We start from the raw sequence: 19,210 nt of genomic DNA, 5'->3' as shown, positions 1-19,210 counted from the left end.
CAGCAGAAACACCTGGAAAACCTCCAGTGAAGAAACATGGTTGTGTTCAGTCAGAGGCTTCTTCAGCACGGATCATTCCTTCCAGCAGCATCACTCTCTGGAAAGGTTCGGGAATATATCTTTCCAATTTATGTTTATTGTTTGGAATTAAAGAAAAGTCTTCCACCAAGTAAATATAAAGTCGATGATCATAAAACATAACAAATCATGACAGGAGACAATTAAAACATTCCAAAAACAGAATAAAATTATTAGAAATGCCAGAAGATAATAACCACAGAAATCATGACATGATTGTTACTCAGCTCATTGGTGCTGCTTTTATTCTGAAAGCCTCTACAGGAAGTCACTTTTTGTGATGGTTTTGAGTTTCAGAGTTAAAAATAAAACTGCTCAGAGCTCAGACATGTTTCTGATCTTGATTTGTGTCTTCAGCGCCGTCGTCATGTCACAAAACAAACTGACTTCAGTGGATTTTGAGATTTTTGGAAACGTGCAGGGTAGGTCAGGATCTATCATGTCTGATTTTCTTTCATTTGGAGTTTTTGTTCATCTTGCATCATGTTTTCATTGGCTGCTTGTTCTACCTGTGCTCAGGCGTTTGCTTCAGGATGGTGAGCTCTCATTTGACATGAACAGAATGTTACGTGTTCAGTGGCATGGAAAGCATGCCTGAAGTTCCCGACAGAAGCTGCTGCAGAGCACATGAGTCCAGAGGGAGGTACGGTCAGAGCTGGCAGGACATGATGGAAGACGACAGAAGCAGATTTTATTCTAGTCTGGAAATGAACAGAGTTATCGTCTGTTATAAATAATTCAGAGCAAATAGATCGTTTACACCATGACCTAAAACTGCAGTCATATTCTGCAGCTTGTTCCTCACAACTTCCTTTCATATCTTCTAAACTCACATGGAGAAAACCTGAGGACGAGATCCGTCGCCTCACACCAGACTCACAAACCAGTTGGAGCGGGTTGCATCAGAGAGACCACGTCTCCTGTGGACCACCGTCCCACACAGGTCACAGGTCCCACACAAGTCCCACACAGGTCCCACACAGGTCACAGGTCACAAGTCCCACACAAGTCCCACACAGGTCCCACACAGGTCACAGGTCCCACACAAGTCCCACACAGGTCCCAGGTCCCACACAGGTCCCAGGTCCCACACAGGTCCCACACAGGTCCCAGGTCCCACACAAGTCACAGGTCCCACACAGGTCCCACACAAGTCCCACACAGGTCCCACACAGGTAACAGGTCCCATACAGGTCCCACACAGGTCCCATTCAGGTCCCACACAGGTCCCAGGTCCCATTCAGGTCCCATACAGGTCCCACACAGGTCCCACACAGGTCCCAGGTCCCACACAGGTCCCACACAGCTCACAGGTCCCACACAGGTCCCACACAAGTCCCACACAAGTCCCACACAAGTCCCACACAGGTCCCAGGTCCCACACAGGTCCCATACAGGTCCCACACAGGTCCCAGGTCCCACACAGGTCCCACACAGGTCCCACACAGGTCCCAGGTCCCACACAGGTCCCAGGTCCCACACAGGTCCCACACAAGTCCCACACAGGTCCCACACAGGTCCCACACAAGTCCCACACAGGTCCCACACAGGTCACAGGTCCCACACAAGTCCCACACAGGTCCCACACAGGTCCCACACTGGTCACAGGTCCCACACAAGTCCCACACAGGTCCCAGGTCCCACACAGGTCCCAGGTCCCACACAAGTCCCACACAGGTCCCACACAGGTCCCACACTGGTCACAGGTCCCACACATGTCACAGGTCCCACACAAGTCCCACACAGGTCCCACACAGGTCACAGGTCCCATACAGGTCCCACACAGGTCACAGGTCCCATACAGGTCCCACACAAGTCCCACACAGGTCCCACACAGGTCACAGGTCCCATACAGGTCCCATACAGGTCCCACACAGGTCCCAGGTCCCACACAGGTCCCACACAGGTCACAGGTCCCACACAGGTCCCACACAAGTCCCACACAGGTCCCACACAGGTCACAGGTCCCATACAGGTCCCACACAAGTCCCACACAGGTCCCACACAGATCCCAGGTCCCCCACAGGTCCCACACAGGTCACAGGTCCCATACAGGTCCCACACAGGTCCCACAAAGGTCCCAGGTCCCATACAGGTCCCATACAGGTGCCATACATGTCCCACACAGGTCCCACACAGGTCCCAGGTCCCCCACAGGTCCCAGGTCCCATACAGGTCCCACACAGGTCCCACACAGGTCCACGGTCCCACACAGGTCCCACACAGATCCCAGGTCCCACACAGGTCCCACACAGGTCCCAGGTCCCACACAAGTCACAGGTCCCACACAGGTCCCACACAAGTCCCACACAGGTCCCACACAGGTAACAGGTCCCATACAGGTCCCACACAGGTCCCATTCAGGTCCCACACAGGTCCCAGGTCCCATTCAGGTCCCATACAGGTCCCACACAGGTCCCACACAGGTCCCACACAGCTCACAGGTCCCATACAGGTCCCACACAAGTCCCACACAAGTCCCACACAGGTCCCACACTGGTCACAGGTCCCACACATGTCACAGGTCCCACACAAGTCCCACACAGGTCCCACACAGGTAACAGGTCCCATACAGGTCCCACACAGGTCCCATTCAGGTCCCACACAGGTCCCAGGTCCCATTCAGGTCCCATACAGGTCCCACACAGGTCCCAGGTCCCACACAGGTCCCACACAGCTCACAGGTCCCATACAGGTCCCACACAAGTCCCACACAAGTCCCACACAGGTCCCACACAGGTCCCACACAGGTCACAGGTCCCATACAGGTCCCACACAGGTCCCACACAGGTCACAGGTCCCATACAGGTCCCACACAAGTCCCACACAGGTCCCACACAGGTCCCAGGTCCCACACAGGTCCCATACAGGTCCCACACAGGTCCCAGGTCCCACACAGGTCCCACACAGGTCCCACACAGGTCCCAGGTCCCACACAGGTCCCACACAAGTCCCACACAGGTCCCACACAGGTCCCACACAAGTCCCACACAGGTCCCACACAGGTCACAGGTCCCACACAAGTCCCACACAGGTCCCACACAGGTCACAGGTCCCATACAGGTCCCACACAAGTCCCACACAGGTCCCACACAGATCCCAGGTCCCACACATGTCACAAGTCCCACACAGGTCCCACACAGGTCACAGGTCCCATACAGGTCCCACACAAGTCCCACACAGGTCACAGGTCCCATACAGGTCCCACACAAGTCCCACACAGGTCCCACACAGATCCCAGGTCCCACACAGGTCACAAGTCCCACACAGGTCCCACACAAGTCCCACACAGGTCCCACACAGGTCACAGGTCCCACACAAGTCCCACAAAGGTCCCACACAGGTCCCACACTGGTCACAGGTCCCACACAAGTCCCACACAGGTCCCAGGTCCCACACAGGTCCCAGGTCCCACACAAGTCCCACACAGGTCCTACACAGGTCACAGGTCCCACACATGTCACAGGTCCCACACAAGTCCCACACAGGTCCCACACAGGTCACAGGTCCCATACAGGTCCCACACAGGTCACAGGTCCCACACAGGTCCCACACAAGTCCCACACAGGTCTCACACAGGTCACAGGTCCCATACAGGTCCCATACAGGTCCCACAAAGGTCCCAGGTCCCACACAGGTCCCACACAGGTCCCACACAGGTCCCAGGTCCCACACAAGTCCCACACAGGTCCCACACAGGTCACAGGTCCCATACAGGTCCCACACAAGTCCCACACAGGTCCCACACAGATCCCAGGTCCCACACAGGTCCCACACAGGTCACAGGTCCCATACAGGTCCCACACAGGTCCCACAAAGGTCCCAGGTCCCATACAGGTCCCATACAGGTGCCATACATGTCCCACACAGGTCCCCCACAGGTCCCAGGTCCCCCACAGGTCCCAGGTCCCATACAGGTCCCACACAGGTCCCATACAAGTCCCACAAAGGTCCCACACAGGTCCCACACTGGTCACAGGTCCCACACAAGTCCCACACAGGTCCCAGGTCCCACACAGGTCCCAGGTCCCACACAAGTCCCACACAGGTCCCACACAGGTCCAAGGTCCCACACAGGTCCCACACAGATCCCAGGTCCCACACAGATCCCAGGTCCCACACAGATCCCAGGTCCCACACTGGTCACAGGTCCCACACAGGTCCCACACAGGTCCCAGGTCCCACACAAGTCCCACACAGGTCCCACACAGGTCACAGGTCCCATACAGGTCCCACACAAGTCCCACACAGGTCCCACACAGATCCCAGGTCCCACACAGGTCCCACACAGGTCACAGGTCCCATACAGGTCCCACACAGGTCCCACAAAGGTCCCAGGTCCCATACAGGTCCCATACAGGTGCCATACATGTCCCACACAGGTCCCCCACAGGTCCCAGGTCCCCCACAGGTCCCAGGTCCCATACAGGTCCCACACAGGTCCCATACAAGTCCCACAAAGGTCCCACACAGGTCCCACACTGGTCACAGGTCCCACACAAGTCCCACACAGGTCCCAGGTCCCACACAGGTCCCAGGTCCCACACAAGTCCCACACAGGTCCCACACAGGTCCAAGGTCCCACACAGGTCCCACACAGATCCCAGGTCCCACACAGGTCCCACACAGATCCCAGGTCCCACACAGATCCCAGGTCCCACACAGATCCCAGGTCCCACACTGGTCACAGGTCCCACACAGGTCCCACACAGGTCCCACACGGGTCACAGGTCACACACAGGTCCCACACGGGTCACAGGTCACACACAGGTCACACCCAGTCCGCCCATCGTTTGGCTCCAGATCAGCTTAAAACGACGGCGACCAGAGATGCATCCTCAACGCCCTCTCCTATCCCAGAATGCATTGCGTTCCTGATAGAAAAGAAGCAGCAGAGCGCCGGTGTCGGTACCACACCAGCCAGACCCTTTATTTATTTATTTTTATGTATAAACACACATATTTGTCCCAGCAGACAAGCTGGGAGGACATTGTGTCCAATAACCACAATGGATTTCATTCCAGTCGTCCTCAGATGTCTTCGTCCCCTTTTCATTAACGAAAAGGCTGAATTTATTCCAGTCACTAAGATAACTGGAGACTGGAATAAGGAACAATAAGTTTATCTCCTTCTTTAATGGGAGGGTATGAATACATATGAGGACGACTGTATATGTGTCTAACAAGGATTATTTTCCACTGAAGTTAACGTCAGCTTGACAGGATGAGCTGTCAGCCAGAGGAGAGATCATCTAAACCGCCTCCTGTTGCTCATTTACACACAAAGGAAAAGGAAAATAACTCTTATTTTAATTACTGCCACCATTTTCTGTCATTTTAAACATATTTTTGTGTTTTTGTGGAAGAATGGGATGAGTAGTTAGATTGGTATATGTAGTTGCTAGGCAACAGAGGACTGGAGCACTATGGGTAATTCTTGTCCACTAGATAGACAGTCTCATTTTAATGACAGAAAGCTCACTTCGGTGTGTGCAGACTACGTAGAACACTCCTTTGCCTGCGCAGTCTGCAGACTTGGAGGTCTGCAGAGTAGACTTTGAATCGATAAACACCCCTTGAATTGGAACACAGCTGTTACTCCACTAATGATGTAATTTCCTGCCAACTGTGATGCATCTTCTGAGGACAAAATCATGTGACGTCTCCAAACAGATGTGTTAAGTGTAACACAGAGACAGCTGCTAAGAGTCAGTCATCTAACAGAGATATTGATTGTCTGGATAATAATTATCAGACAAATGATGTATTATTTTTATGCTGCTTCAGTACACAGAGGAGCAAGGTCGCAGTCTGGGACTCAGTGGCTGGGTGAAGAACACAAGACAAGGAACTGTGATTGGTCAGATTCAGGGACCAATGGATAAAGTCAATGACATGTAAGTTTGAGCTGATCAATCAGTAGATGGATGGACCCACTGAATCTGATCACACTGACTTCCACGGAGGCTGTTGATCAAATTTAATCAAAGTGTTAGGCCAGAGTGTTGTCTATCATGGAGACATGGATCCAAAATGTAGAACGGAGAAGCGCTGAGACTAATCTTTTAGTGAACTGAACAAACCACAGGAAGCGCAACAAAGACACACACCATAAATCAGCAAGTACCAACTGAAACTGAGCGAGATAAATACACAGAAAACATAACAAGCCACAGGTGTAATGGATGGGTTAACAAAACCCAGGTGAACTAACGAGCAGAAAACATGGCTAAACAGGAAACACAAGGAAAACTACTAAATAAGATGGGAAACCAGAACAAGACTACCCACAAAACCCCCACACCTTAACACAGAGTTTCAAACCAAAGCAGTGAGAGAACACTGCCAAATATCACATGATGGCAACCTTGCAGCGGTGTGGAAGAAACTCTGCTAACAGCAGTGTTGCACACAGAGCTCACATGCAAAATGTTTGCAGAAGAATATAGCATATAGCAAGTAACTGTGTTGAACCAACAACAGTCCATTGATCATCATATTCCTTTAAAATGGAGATTTGGCCTTTTTTGGGCTTCTTTTCTTGTGGCAGAGTCAGGTTGAGCCACACCACCAGCACACCAGGATTCAGTACTCGCAGAGTTTTTACTGGATTTAAGAGATCTTAAACGTAACACAAAGGCTCCAGTCCCACTCTCTGAATGCCCCTTGCTTTGTTCTTGGTGATTTTAATCACTGCAGATGGAATTTGATGAGCAACTTCTATCAGTACTATTTACCTGTGTTATGGCACAATCAAACATGCCTATAAGGCCAAAGTTTTACCCTCTTGGTTCCTCTGATCATAATACTTTTTACTCCAACCCACAAGTCACACCTTAAAAGAGAAAAAATAGTTACCAGAGTGGTAGAAAAGTGTTTTGGAAATGATGTTGAGGAACTAAAAGGAGCCTTTCAGTGCACAGAATGGGACATTTTTACACACTCCACTGTGAATCTTGACAGGATGACTGATGTGATATTATCTTATATCACTTATATGAAAAACTCAATTATTCCCATTAAATGAGTTAACGTGCTTCCAAATGATAAAGCCTAGTTAACCAAAGCGGTAAAGGAAGCACTGAACAAGAAACACAAACCTCTTGGTCATGGTGATGGCAAGGATAGAATAGATGAATGAATAAACTTCTAAAACACGCAGATCTGTTATGTGGCATTTTTTCTTACATTTTGAACCTTTCCTTGTCTTTGCACAAGGTATTAGAGCCATGGAAGGAGTCTATAAAAGTACCAGTGGCTAAAATAAAGTCACCACGGGAGCTGAATGATCTGCGGCCTGCAGCATTGACTTCATTAGTGGTGAAGCTTTGAGCAACTGGTAAAACACATCCAATGAAGAAGGTACAGCCAGGGCTAGCTCGACCTGTGGCAGTTTGCCTATCAGGCCCATAAAGGGGTCGATGAAACTACCACCACTCTGCACCAGTTCTGGTTTGGAGAGAAAAAACTCATGCAACTCTTAGATTTTTCATCAGTTAGTAGACAAAAATCTCTTGAAATTTGGGGAGGACACTGTTCTTAAGAATCTGTCTAGAAAAGAAGTAAATCATGGACCAGTCTTAGAAGACTTTTTCTTTTTCTACAGATAAATATCCTAAAAACAATACTTCAGGAGAAACATTTCTCACAATCTTGCAACCCTTATAAAAGGCTCACAGGTTTAAATGGTGGGGCATACAAATACCTGGGCACAGTGATTGATCACTTAAATTTTTATGTCAACACATCCTTGGTCTGAAAAAATGCTAAATGGAAAAAAAAAGGCTTTATATTCTTCACAGACTGAATCTTTTCAATGTAGAAAGGTGTGGTGGAAATTATGCAGTGTGGTTTTAATGTTACTCCTCTATTAAGCTTCTTTTAAGTAGTACAAAATATATATTCTGCATAGAGTAGTTCAGAAAGCTTGCTTTAGTACAGGGGTGTCAAACTGCAGTCCTGGAGGGCCGGTATCCTGTAGGTTTTTGTTGTCTCTGTGCTCCAACACACATCTGAACGACACTCAAACAGGTTGACAAGAAGCTGCTGGATCCATTGATTTGAATCAGCTGTGTTGGTGGAGGGAAACAACAAAAACCTGCCGGATTCCGGCCCTCGAGGACTGGATTCTGACACCCCTGCTCTAGTAGATTCATGCATAAAACTAAGTGTTCTGTTCAAGGCCTGTTTCAGCTTCGACTGTTGTCTCCAAGCTAGCAGTTGTTCTGACTAGTGCTGCCTGCAAGGGTTGTTTGTGTCTGTCTAAAGAACTCTGTAGCACTCTGAGCAGGGGCAGAGCTGTCCAGACCTCTCGCCCGCAACATCTGTACATGCCCAATAAATTGAACAGAAAACAATTGATTTATAGATTTATTTCTCATCGGATAAATTCCACGACAGACGTTTAAATGGTGACTTTTGTTTCTTTAAGATTACAGTTATTTTATGTTTATGTCTTGTATGTCTAAATGAATTGACGTTGACTGAAAATAAACAGAGAAAGACTTTGGGCTGTGCTTGTTAAATACCCAGCTGAGAGATGTTGAAAATAAGCATGGTGGTATAGGAAAAAAAAAAGAGGTAAAATCTCAAGCTTTAAAACAGGAATGACACACCAACATCATCTTCATGTGATAAAGCTGCGTTATCTTCTTGGCGAGGTCATGTTCAGCTTTCCCAGGGAAACACTGACTTATGGATCCACTGCCACTATAGTCACACAGGTACAGTTATAATCCAGAGTCCAGGATTTCCACAGCACAGAACATGGTCCACATGATATGTTTGCAACAGTATTTTACAGCAGAACATTTAGTTTTATGCATGAACCTACTAAAGTAAGCTTTCTGAACTACTCTTAACTATGCAGAATATATATTATGGACTACATAAAAGAAGCTTAATAAAGGCGTAACATTAAATCCACCCCATGTGCATAATTTCCACCTCACTGATGATTTTATTTTATAAGTCTTTTATTGAATCTATTTTAACACTTTGTGTTATTGGCTGTTATGGAAATCTCATAATGCAGAACAAAAATCAGCTGACGCATATTGTTAAAATGGCCAGTTGTCACGGTGTGGTGCAGGTGGGGACCCATATGCAGCGACATGGAACAGGATGCAGATGTTTAAATCTCAAAGAAACTCAACTAAAGTCAAACTAACACATGAAGCAAACACGATGAACCAGCAAGTGGAAACAGAAACCAAGGGCTATTTATACATGGCTAACAGAACAAGACACAGATGAAATGGATGAACTAAATGAGTCCAGGTGAACCTAATGAACAGGAAACACAAAACATTGGAATTAAACAAGGAAATGTAAACTGAAAAGAAACAAAAAGTTCAAACCATGACACCAGTAAGATAACTGGCCTACAGCAGACATTTACAATCGGCAAGTGTCACGGAAAGCAGAGTCCATCTTTGTCAGCTCTGACTCTCCCTTAGCAGAGGAATTTGTTCTTCCTTCTGGGAAGGGTTTTAGGTAACTGAGGTTTAGATGCAACAGGTTTGAATTCTCATTCATTCCCAAAGTAATTAATGTTCTTAATTCACTATGAAAGGAATTGTCCTGCACTTACCAAAAACCCTCTTTCTTGTTGCATCTCATCCTTTATTGGTCTTTGTATCGTGGTTGTATGTTTTACTGCACAACAAGCCAAATTTGCCATGAGGCAAAAGAGGAAAAAAAAGAACTCAACTGAAATGAACTGAGCTGAAACTTTTAGCAAACTAATGTGGTTGGACAACAATGCCATGAGGGTTAGAAACAGCAGAGCTGCAACAACTGGTTAGAATTTCCGAACCCGAGGCCGAAACTCTGTAATATGCTGGTTGCGCTTGTGAAAAATAAAAATCCATGCACAGTTGTGTTTGCAGAGATTCAAACTTTTTCCAGACTTCCAAAATACTTTGAGGTTTCAAAATGTGTTTTCAGACTCGCAAAATTTTATTTCAATTTCAGGTTTTCTATTTTCAAACACAGACTTTCAAGTTTTCAAAATGTTTACTTCCAGATTATGGCAGGATTCTTATCCTCCATGCCAGAGGCAACTCATCACATGATCAAACCATCACATTTTTAAACACAGGAGGCCTTCACACGCCAGAATTAATAACAGAGCAGCCTTGCCACCCAGACAGGGGCAATCACCATGGCAACAACCTCCAAACCACACAGGCAGAGCCCACAGTGTGGAGGATCCCCAAAACGAAAACAAAATCTAGAACTTAATAAAAACAGTGTGCTTAAAAATGAATGAAATTGAATAAAAAGAAATAAAATTATAATATAAAATAATAAATTTAGATAATATAAAACTCATTTATAAACAAGATCTCTGGCTGTTCCACGGTCCAGGCCTGTAATCAGGCATAGATGCCTGTTCTGTAGTTCTAACCCTGGAGAACAATAATAGGTCGGTACTAGAGGATCTTAGGCTTACAAGGGCTTCAAAAGAATGTCAGATAAACAAGGCCAAACACCATCACAACATTCATAGACCACTAAAAAACCTTAAAATCAATCCTGAAACTTACAGGATGCTAATGATAATGACGCTAATCCGACCCTTTCAAAGATTACAGAACTTTTGCCATTTCCCAGCGTCGCTCCCCAGACGGTTAATTCAGCACCCGTCTTGCATCCTACCTGACCTGCTAGCTCTTTCCAGACAAAAGAAAAAAGACAATCTTACAATGACTCGTTTTGTCCCTTCTTCACTTTAATCTTCTTGTATTACTTTGTTGAATCAGCGAAGTTGCGTTTTCAAAACAGCTGCTTCCTTATTATACATGCAGTGAGACTCATCTGCAATGTTTCGTCATCTCCCAGATGAGAATGGTCTTTAGTGCGGTTTCTCAGCCTTGCTGCTGCATAGCAGCGGCTCCAGAAATGCACAATAGATGTCACTGTATCATCAAATGAATCTGGAACGCAGAGTTTTAAGGTCAGAAAGTTACATAATGTGACTTAAAATGGTGTACTGGGTTTCTGCCCTCTGGCCCTCGTCAGAACTTGAGGTCTGATGTTTTTGTAAGCTTCAATGCTGACAGAAACTCTGACCAGCTCTCCTATGATTGGTCTACAGTCATCCGAATGGCCTACGGTCCTCTTATTGGTCCACTACTAGAATAACTTTATACAGTCGCTGTAAACAATTATGGGATTAAAATCTCTGCTTCCTTAAAGGAGACAGTGAAGGAAGAGCTTCCATTTTAGCCTGAAGTGATCATCACATGTACGAATACGTTTATATGTAGGCTGCATGTGTGGAAGTACCTGTTAGCAACTTGTATGGAGTCCAGATGTTTTAAGATATTTCGCTTCTCTCTTGTGTTTGCAGGAAGCTCTGGCTGAAGAACGTTGGCAGTCCCAGTTCTCGGATCGACCGAGCTGTTTTCTCCAATGAGAGAGACATGTGCAAACTAGAGCTCCATGGTTTCTCCACCCGCTACTGAGCATGCTCCAATCCCATGATGTCATATCATCTAGTTAATCCACATTTTCAGATATTTAAAGTTACAGAACAATTTTACTTCAGAAACCTCAGATCTGGTCTTCAGTCTCTTTCTCTTTGATGATGGGAATAAATATGAATGTAAATCTTCAGTGTGGTCTGACATGATTTTGAATTTAGCGCTACTTGAGGATTAATCTGCTGCTGAAACTAATTCCTTGTGAAAAGTTGTTTCCTTGTCAATCTCTTACAAACTAAGATGCAATGTGCTTTTAAAGATCTAAGAGCAGAACCACAAGAGGTCACAACACCAAGAAAGAAAAAGAAAACCATGTAAATTTTGTCTTGATTTGTGGATAAATGACTAATCTTTGATCATGTGAAGAGCAGAGCTGCTGAAACCTTCCACCTGGTTGTGCTGGTGTTTGAACATCAGTCACAGCACAAAGAAAGCTGGATCTCAAACTAAACAACAGTAATGCTGTAAAAACAAAATGTTCATGCTTCATTATTAACAGTCGGAGACAGAGGACTGAATCTCTGCAACAAACCTTTTTCTCAATGTCGCCATCGCTCGTGAAAACAGAGAAGAAGAAAAGAAAAGAGGAAATCTTTTGGTTATTTTTTCTTGATTTCTGCAGTAGATCCAAGCAGGAAGTGTGTGAAGGTGTGAAGTCCACCAGTATGTGAACTGCTGTACCAGGGGAAAAACTCTGGACCTGCTGCATGGAAACACAGCAAGCGTCTACAGCTCATCACCCCTCTCCCTGCTGTGCCGCCCCCCCACCGTTAAAACCTCCACCACCACTTGGGCTCTTACCACTCACCACCATCCCTACAGTGCTACCCTCCCCAAAGCCTTACCTCTCCTAACACCTTCACACCACAGCCATATGCACACTCATTCATGTTTTCTTTAAGCTGACAGTTCGTCCACCCTTCACCGTTTTATTATATGCTGAATTGTTTTTTTATTCACCTTCTAAAGTCTTTATATGTCTTTTTACTTCATCCTCTGTTCACATTGTTTTACCAACAGCATGAACAGTGGCGCGTCAGAGAGCAGACGAAGGATGCAGGTGCGAGTAGTGATGGTTTTATCCCAAAATAACAAAATATGTTGCTGAAACAGCGAGAAAACAGTTCAGAAAGTTCCTCCTGGTCTGTTCGGGGAGAGATGAGGATATGGAACACATGCTGGGTGATGAGCAGTGAAGACTGAGCAGCAGGTGACTGGGACTGTGGCTGTGAACAGGTGAGGATGATGAGCCAGTGCACAGGTGTTTGTGATCAGTATGCAGTCCAGTGATGTGGAGCGCTGGAGGGAAGGAAGAGAAGGTGATCCATGTCAGATTTCTTAGGGTTAGGGTCAGGGGGTTAGGATTCCCCCCAAACCCACCATGCTGCAAACCACGTCATGCGTAAACATCCCTCATTGACCCCAACACGTTTGCACCATTATCCGCGGTGATGCACAGCTAGACTCCAAGGTGCCTGATGTCGTATCAGCGTCTGGTCAGCTGCCAAGTGAAGCCTGGACATGGCCCACACCATCCCAACTGGAGCTCCAGTTGGCCCACGGCAGGCAGGGGGGGGGGGAAACACTCCAGCACACCTTCACTAAATGACATCCATTTTCATAAATAGTTTCACCTCCTGCAATCTCCACTCGGTGAAGTTGCCATCAGAGGATAAACCCACAAAGCCGCAGGTTCAGATAGTATCCTGCTGAGGCATCGTGCAGACATCTTTAATCTCCACAAGGTCTCCTCAATCACTTACCTGAATGACTTTGACCAGTAGCCGTCGCTGCGATCGTCAGTGCTGTGAGAGACTGGTCATGGCTTGTTTTAAAGCTTGGATGAGGAAGGCAGAGCAAAGGAAAGGAAAACATTAGAGAGCGAGGTGAGGAAGAAGAGTGTGTTCATTCAAGGCCTTATGCTCACTGAAGGGGATGATGTCATAGCATTTTTAGTTGTAACAACACATTGGATGAAGTAAAGAATAAACCGAAAGATGAGGGACGTGATGTGTGGTGTTGGGAGCTGATTCTGTTGGGTTGGTGTGCATTGCATGGACTGGATGGGCTTCTGTTTAATCCCTTTCAGACGTTTAAATGGTAACTTTTGTTTCTTTAAGATTACAGTTATTTTATGTTTATGTCTTGTATGTCTAAATAAATTGACGTTGACTGAAAATAAACGGAGAAAGACTTTGGGCTGTGCTTGTTAAATACCCAGCTGAGAGATGTTGAAAATAAGCATGGTGGTATAGGAAAAAAAAAGAGGTAAAATCTCAAACTTTAAAACAGGAACGGCACACCAACATCATCTTCATGTGTTAAAGCTGCGTTATCTTCTTGGCGAGGTCATGTTCAGCTTTCCCAGGGAAACACTGACTTATGGATCCACTGCCACTATAGTCTCACACAGATACAGTTATGATCCAAAGTCCATGATTTTCATAGCACAGAACATGGTCCACATGATATGTTTAACAGTATTCAACAGAAGAATATTATAATTATGAGACTATAATCCCATGACTAAATGATTCAGATGCAGCAGAAGCTCGTCTGCTGCACGGCGTCGACCACGGCAGCTCGCCGCCCCTTTAACCCTTGTCAGCATGCACCATGGTCTCCACAGGGACCCCAACGTGTTAACATGCCCGAGGGGGATTCAGGGGGTGGACTGGGGAAGGGAAAGTTTTGGTCTGGACCACTGCAGAGTTCTGGGTGTCACACATGCTGCCAGTCAGGACATTGGAGCAGAAACCGTCCCTACAACATGCTGCAACACTCCACCTTCCTCCTGTGTCAGCTCTGAGTCCTGGAGCAGGACCTGATATGCAGATGTGACTGCATGGACCCGGCCGCTGCTGATGGGCCCGGGGATCCCAGAACCAGAGGGTCTGGCAGAGCCCTGCTGGTTGTGACTGTGAACAGTGTGGATATGGATTTTATGGTGGACATATATGCACGGTTTTCACCTTTGACCTCTGGAGGTGATGGATCCTCCTTGTCCTCAGACTGGTTGTGGGATTTTCTGGAAGTAAGAGACTAACGGATGTGGCCGGCAGGCAGCACAAGTCCCACCCCAACTACAGAGTCAGAGGATGTTTTCTGGAATAAGCTGCACCCTGATTCTGTTTAGAAAGACTGTTGTGTTCACTCAGTTCTCTGTGGAAAACCTGGATCTGCTTCCTTGAACCTTTGGCCCCCTCCCTGATCCTTTACATGTCAGTCTTTATTAATTACACATATGAACCTGATTTATCAACCAGGAAGCTTTAATAGACATGTGTTGGGCACTTCCTGGCATAAATTTCTGCTTGTATGCTGATTGGTGGGGGGGGCGTGGTGACTGTAGTGGATCTGATTCCTGAGCAGACCGAGTGGTCCGAGCTGAATGATTATACACACCTACATATATTCCTGGCCTTGTATCCACATGACCAGGCCACACATTTAGGCCATAGATCAAACATTTTCTCATTATTTCTGCTTAGCTTCATACTACACTTTGAACATGCATACAAAGTTCTGCAGTCCTGCAGACTTTTGCAACTGAACAAAGTCCCAGTATTTTCTCTGCTCTGCTGCTGTGAAGCAAAACATCAGTTCTTACAGACAAAACAACTTCTGGCACGCTCTACATCTCTAGCTGTGCCTTATCACAAAACATTTATCTTCAGCGTCTCTGACAGAACATGCACCAGGCAGGCCGTTACGGTGGCAAACCTGTTTAAAGACAGCACACAGATGATCTCTGAGTATTCCCGGCTCGAGTACGTTTCTAAATTTTCAGCCCAGACAACATAAGGCTGCATTAACTGTATGACAATAAATAAGAAGGTAATTTCCTGGCTTCGGTGTACGCCACTCAGGTGCAATATGACCAATCGAAGAAAAATATTAGGAAAGGTTGGAATCCTCATGTTTTTATTTGCTGACAGCCCGGTGTTTTAGTCCTGACCTGAACTCTGTTATTATTAATTTCACATCAAGTGGTTTTATCTGACGAGGGGAAGCAACTCTTGTGAAGGCTGCCAGTAGACAGCCCGTTCTCTGGCTCAACATGCTCAACAAACAAATATTTGTACCCTGTAGGTCTTCAAAATACCATAAACATGAGGCCGATCATCTGGGATAATATTGATCTTTCCAAGGTTAAGCTAGTTATGCTAGACCGTTAGCCTTGGCCTGTTCTGATACACACATTTGTGTTAAGTCCAGTGGAGAAGTGTGTGTAACATTGGAAAACATTCTCAAGAAGGAGGTGTTGCTGTGTGTGTGTGTGTGTGTGAGAGAGAGTCTTGTTGTAATGAATGAAATCATCTTTAACATCAATGTTGGATGTTTTATTCCCGATTTGACTGTCGATCGACACACAGTCCTACATCCAGCCTCTCTACTCCCACTCCTGCTGATGACACGCACCATGACTGTGTGGCTGGACTGGCCATCCTCTGCACCCCCAGACCTGACCTCTCTGACCGACCTCTAGTTGACCCTGACTTGATGGCTCCGCTCTCAGAACCCAGACCCAGGTGTGGGTTTCGGAGCACTATGGAAACACCGTGGTTTCCTGACATCTGATGGTGACCCAGTTCGTCACCGTCGCCTTATTGACTCCCTTCTTTCTGCCATTTTGCTCCCCTGACAGGTTGCTGTATGCACACGTGCACTGACTCTTCTGACCCTGTCTCTACAGGTGACTCTCCTGCAGATGAAGGCTGCGTCTCTGACCCACCCTCCTTTTGCAGCCTCTCACTTCCTCTTTTCTCTCACGGCCCACAGATGGAGAGATTTCCTCCTTGGTCTCTCTCAGGCCTTTTCAGGCCTCTTGGACCAAAGCACTTCCTCTCATAATGTTGTCCATGTGCATGCGTAAAAGGGGAGGACCAAATTGGTCCCCCCGTAGATTCTTTTTGCAGGTCCACCCGAATGGGCATGGGCCCCTCCGAGGCTCCCCCTCCTGGCACGACCCTGTGTGATAGTAATGTTTTAACATACTGTGCTGATCTCATGTGAACTTTTTCAGGCATTTGCTCTCAGGTTGCTGCAGACCTTCCTGAACCAGCGTCTAAGTAGCTCCGTTTACTTCAGCCTGGAGACTTTGTACTGATGAGAAGCTTCAAACGGAGGTTCCTGCACTGATCGTGGCTCCCCGGCTTGCTGCTGATCCTGACGCAGCAGTGTAACGCACCACCCGACAGAGGGCAGAATAATCCCTGTGGTAGCGTGGGTAGTGAGACAGTCTACTCTCACACCTGAAGACCAGCCGCCGTTCTCAAGCAATCTCAGTGTGGAGTGAAATTAGCGTCCACCTGCAACAGTAGCGTGCCAAGCTCCAACGCAAGCTCCGCCCACATGGCATCATAGAGAGAGATCGACTCTGGCATCCATTTAGGATTCATGTCTGATCATTAAAGAGCTCAATGTGTTGTTTGGTTATTTTTAGCTATCATCATTGTGTTTCCTATTGTATTCTTTAATCAATCTGCTTCACCCCCTGTTAACTGCTCTGCCACTCCCTACCGCTCCTTCACTGCCCCGCGGTCGCTGAGTGCCCAGAAGGGTTCTAAGGGCAACCTCCGACGGTTAAAAGTGAAGCCTATGCTGAAGTGCATTCAGCTGCAGTTCCCCCTTCATCCACTAGGGGTTGGCTCCAAAACAGAGCAAATCCCCATAGACTCCCATGTCCCATGTTCCCATGCGGGTCCTTTTTATTGACAGGTACCAATCTCTGGCTTCAAGGACGAAGAACGTAGAACAACCACGGTTTTTAGCCGGTAAACAATGTGACTTAGCTTTAGCCTCCGTTAGCTGGGTAGCTCCCATTATCTTGGGGTTAGCTCAGTTAGCTTTTAGCTACAGTTAGCTCAGTTAGCTTTTAGCTACAGTAGGCTTGGAGTTCGCTAGATGTCCGTCATCCGCCATGACACTCACAGCCCCCCTCTCAACTCCACCTCTTTGCCCATATTTGTGTTTTCCGGGCAAGACAACGCGCATGACGCTACCAACATGGGGACAGTAGGAACCGCCCACCAAGCTTCAATTCAGCTCTTCAGGAACCTATGGGTGACGTCACGGAGACCCATTCCATCTCTTTATACAGTCTGTGGTTCTAACAGGTAGACGCGCCGTCATGTATTTCCCTGCTAGCACTCTGAGGAGCCCCTGTGAGGTCTACTCTGTCATTATGATACATGCGCCATGTGTGTGCTCTGGTTCTTTGGATGGCATGGTGATCGGTGGTCCAGTTACCAGTGGTGTTTTTCTGATTCCACTTCTGCATCTACTTGGGGGACCGTTTTTTCCTAAACTGGAACTGACTGGTCTCCTTCCTCCTACGTGGATAATAAGAATTGTCGCAGGTGGTCTTGTGTGTTGAAATTAGACCTGACTAAGGCTACTTTGGTGTTCACGTTTAACACTACCTCTGAACCCCTTTTGCAGTATCCTCCTCCTAGCCGATATTGCGGTGATACTTTTAATAACTCCTGTTGTCATATGAGGTTATTTGTGTATGTTCTGGGCCCTCGCCGGGACCCGTTAGTAGATTTTTCTCTTTGCAGTGATGTCGCATCGTCGCCTCGTAGCTTGGCTGAGTCCTATGCTGATTTTCCTGTTGTCGGTCTTTTCCCGGGTCCCAAGTCTGAACTTGAGAAGTAAGTGGATGATTGCTTTGAGATGATGACTGGCATGTCTGCTCAGAGTAATAATTGGATGTTGCTGGCTGAGCAGGTAGAAGTGTTTGTTGGAGTTGCCTGTGTGGTCTGCCTGGGGCCCAGACCTGTGCTGCATGTAGTTACCCCTCCACCTGAGTTTGACTCCACCTGTATGATTGATTTGCTCTCTTCTGAAAACCCTAACCCTATCCCTTTCAGATATGTATTTCCTTGGATGTTCCTTTCCTTGTTACCTGCACACAGTCCCCTCCTCTCTGGTTCAGGTGTGACGAAGTGAGATTTTACTTGCTTCATGAGCTCCTCTCCGGGTTCTGGTTTTGTTGGGGTTTTGGTCCGTGCTTGGTGTGACAGTGTTTATGCTGTTAATTTTCTGTGGCCTGCGCCGGCCTTTGGTGGTGGTACGGTGGTCTTCTTAGGGGCGTGCTGCCATCGAAGTGGGCTGGTATATGTGCCCCTGTCACCCTTCTCTTGCCTACAGCTGTCTTCCTGGGTTTCCCATCTGCCTCCTTATCCAGTCACTCGGTCATCCTGATGACTCAGCTGCTTCTGTCTACATTAACGCTATTGGGGTTCCATTGCAGTGTTTGCTGTGTCGTCCTGTGTCTCAGAGCCTTGTTGGTTGGGCTGATTGACTCTGCCTTAGGAATTCGCATTCCTCGGCTTGTTTATTATTCTCCCTGCTTCAGATCTCCCTCTCTTTGATCCTTTTTCCTTCTTTTTTGATAGTGATGGCTATTCTGATTCTGACTCTGACACGTGAGTGTTTTTCCTTTCAGGATGTTTTATGACGGATTTTCTTCAACCCTGCCAGGAGTGACCATTCTGATGTTTTAGTTTCCTGCATCTCTTTGGGTAGTTAGTGTTATTTTATGGGTTTGTTTGGTTGCTTTGTTATGTTCGTGAATTGTGTTTCTTTTGTGTTGATCCTGAAAGGATCAAAAGGGGGGGAATGTGGTGGAATTATGC

General features: G+C 47.0%; 1 protein-coding gene across 1 annotated transcript; it reads left to right on the top strand.

The window, feature by feature from the left end:
* Positions 1 to 394: 394 nt before the first annotated feature.
* Positions 395 to 11,681, top strand: LOC306774403 (acylphosphatase-2-like). Its single transcript, XM_079264428.1, has 4 exons — positions 395 to 500; positions 598 to 614; positions 5,866 to 5,975; positions 11,435 to 11,681. The coding sequence occupies exons 1-4, from the start codon at positions 407 to 409 to the stop codon at positions 11,547 to 11,549; spliced, it is 336 nt and encodes a 111-aa protein (XP_079120554.1). The 5' UTR covers positions 395 to 406; the 3' UTR covers positions 11,550 to 11,681.
* The last annotated feature ends 7,529 nt before the right edge of the window (positions 11,682 to 19,210 follow it).

This window comes from Telmatherina bonti (genome assembly GCF_933228915.1).
Source record: "Telmatherina bonti genome assembly, chromosome: 3".
Taxonomy (NCBI): Eukaryota; Metazoa; Chordata; class Actinopteri; order Atheriniformes; family Telmatherinidae; genus Telmatherina; species Telmatherina bonti.
The sequence above is the reverse complement of the archived record's forward strand: the minus strand, read 5'-3'. Positions and strand labels throughout refer to the sequence as shown.

Coding starts and splice junctions, on each gene's coding strand:
- LOC306774403 (XM_079264428.1), top strand. CDS start 407: ATGTTTCTGATCTTGATTTGTGTCTTCAGCGCCGTCGTCATGTCACAA. Junction 5,976..11,434: donor ATGGATAAAGTCAATGACAT/GTAAGTTTGAGC, acceptor TTGTGTTTGCAG/GAAGCTCTGGCTGAAGAACG.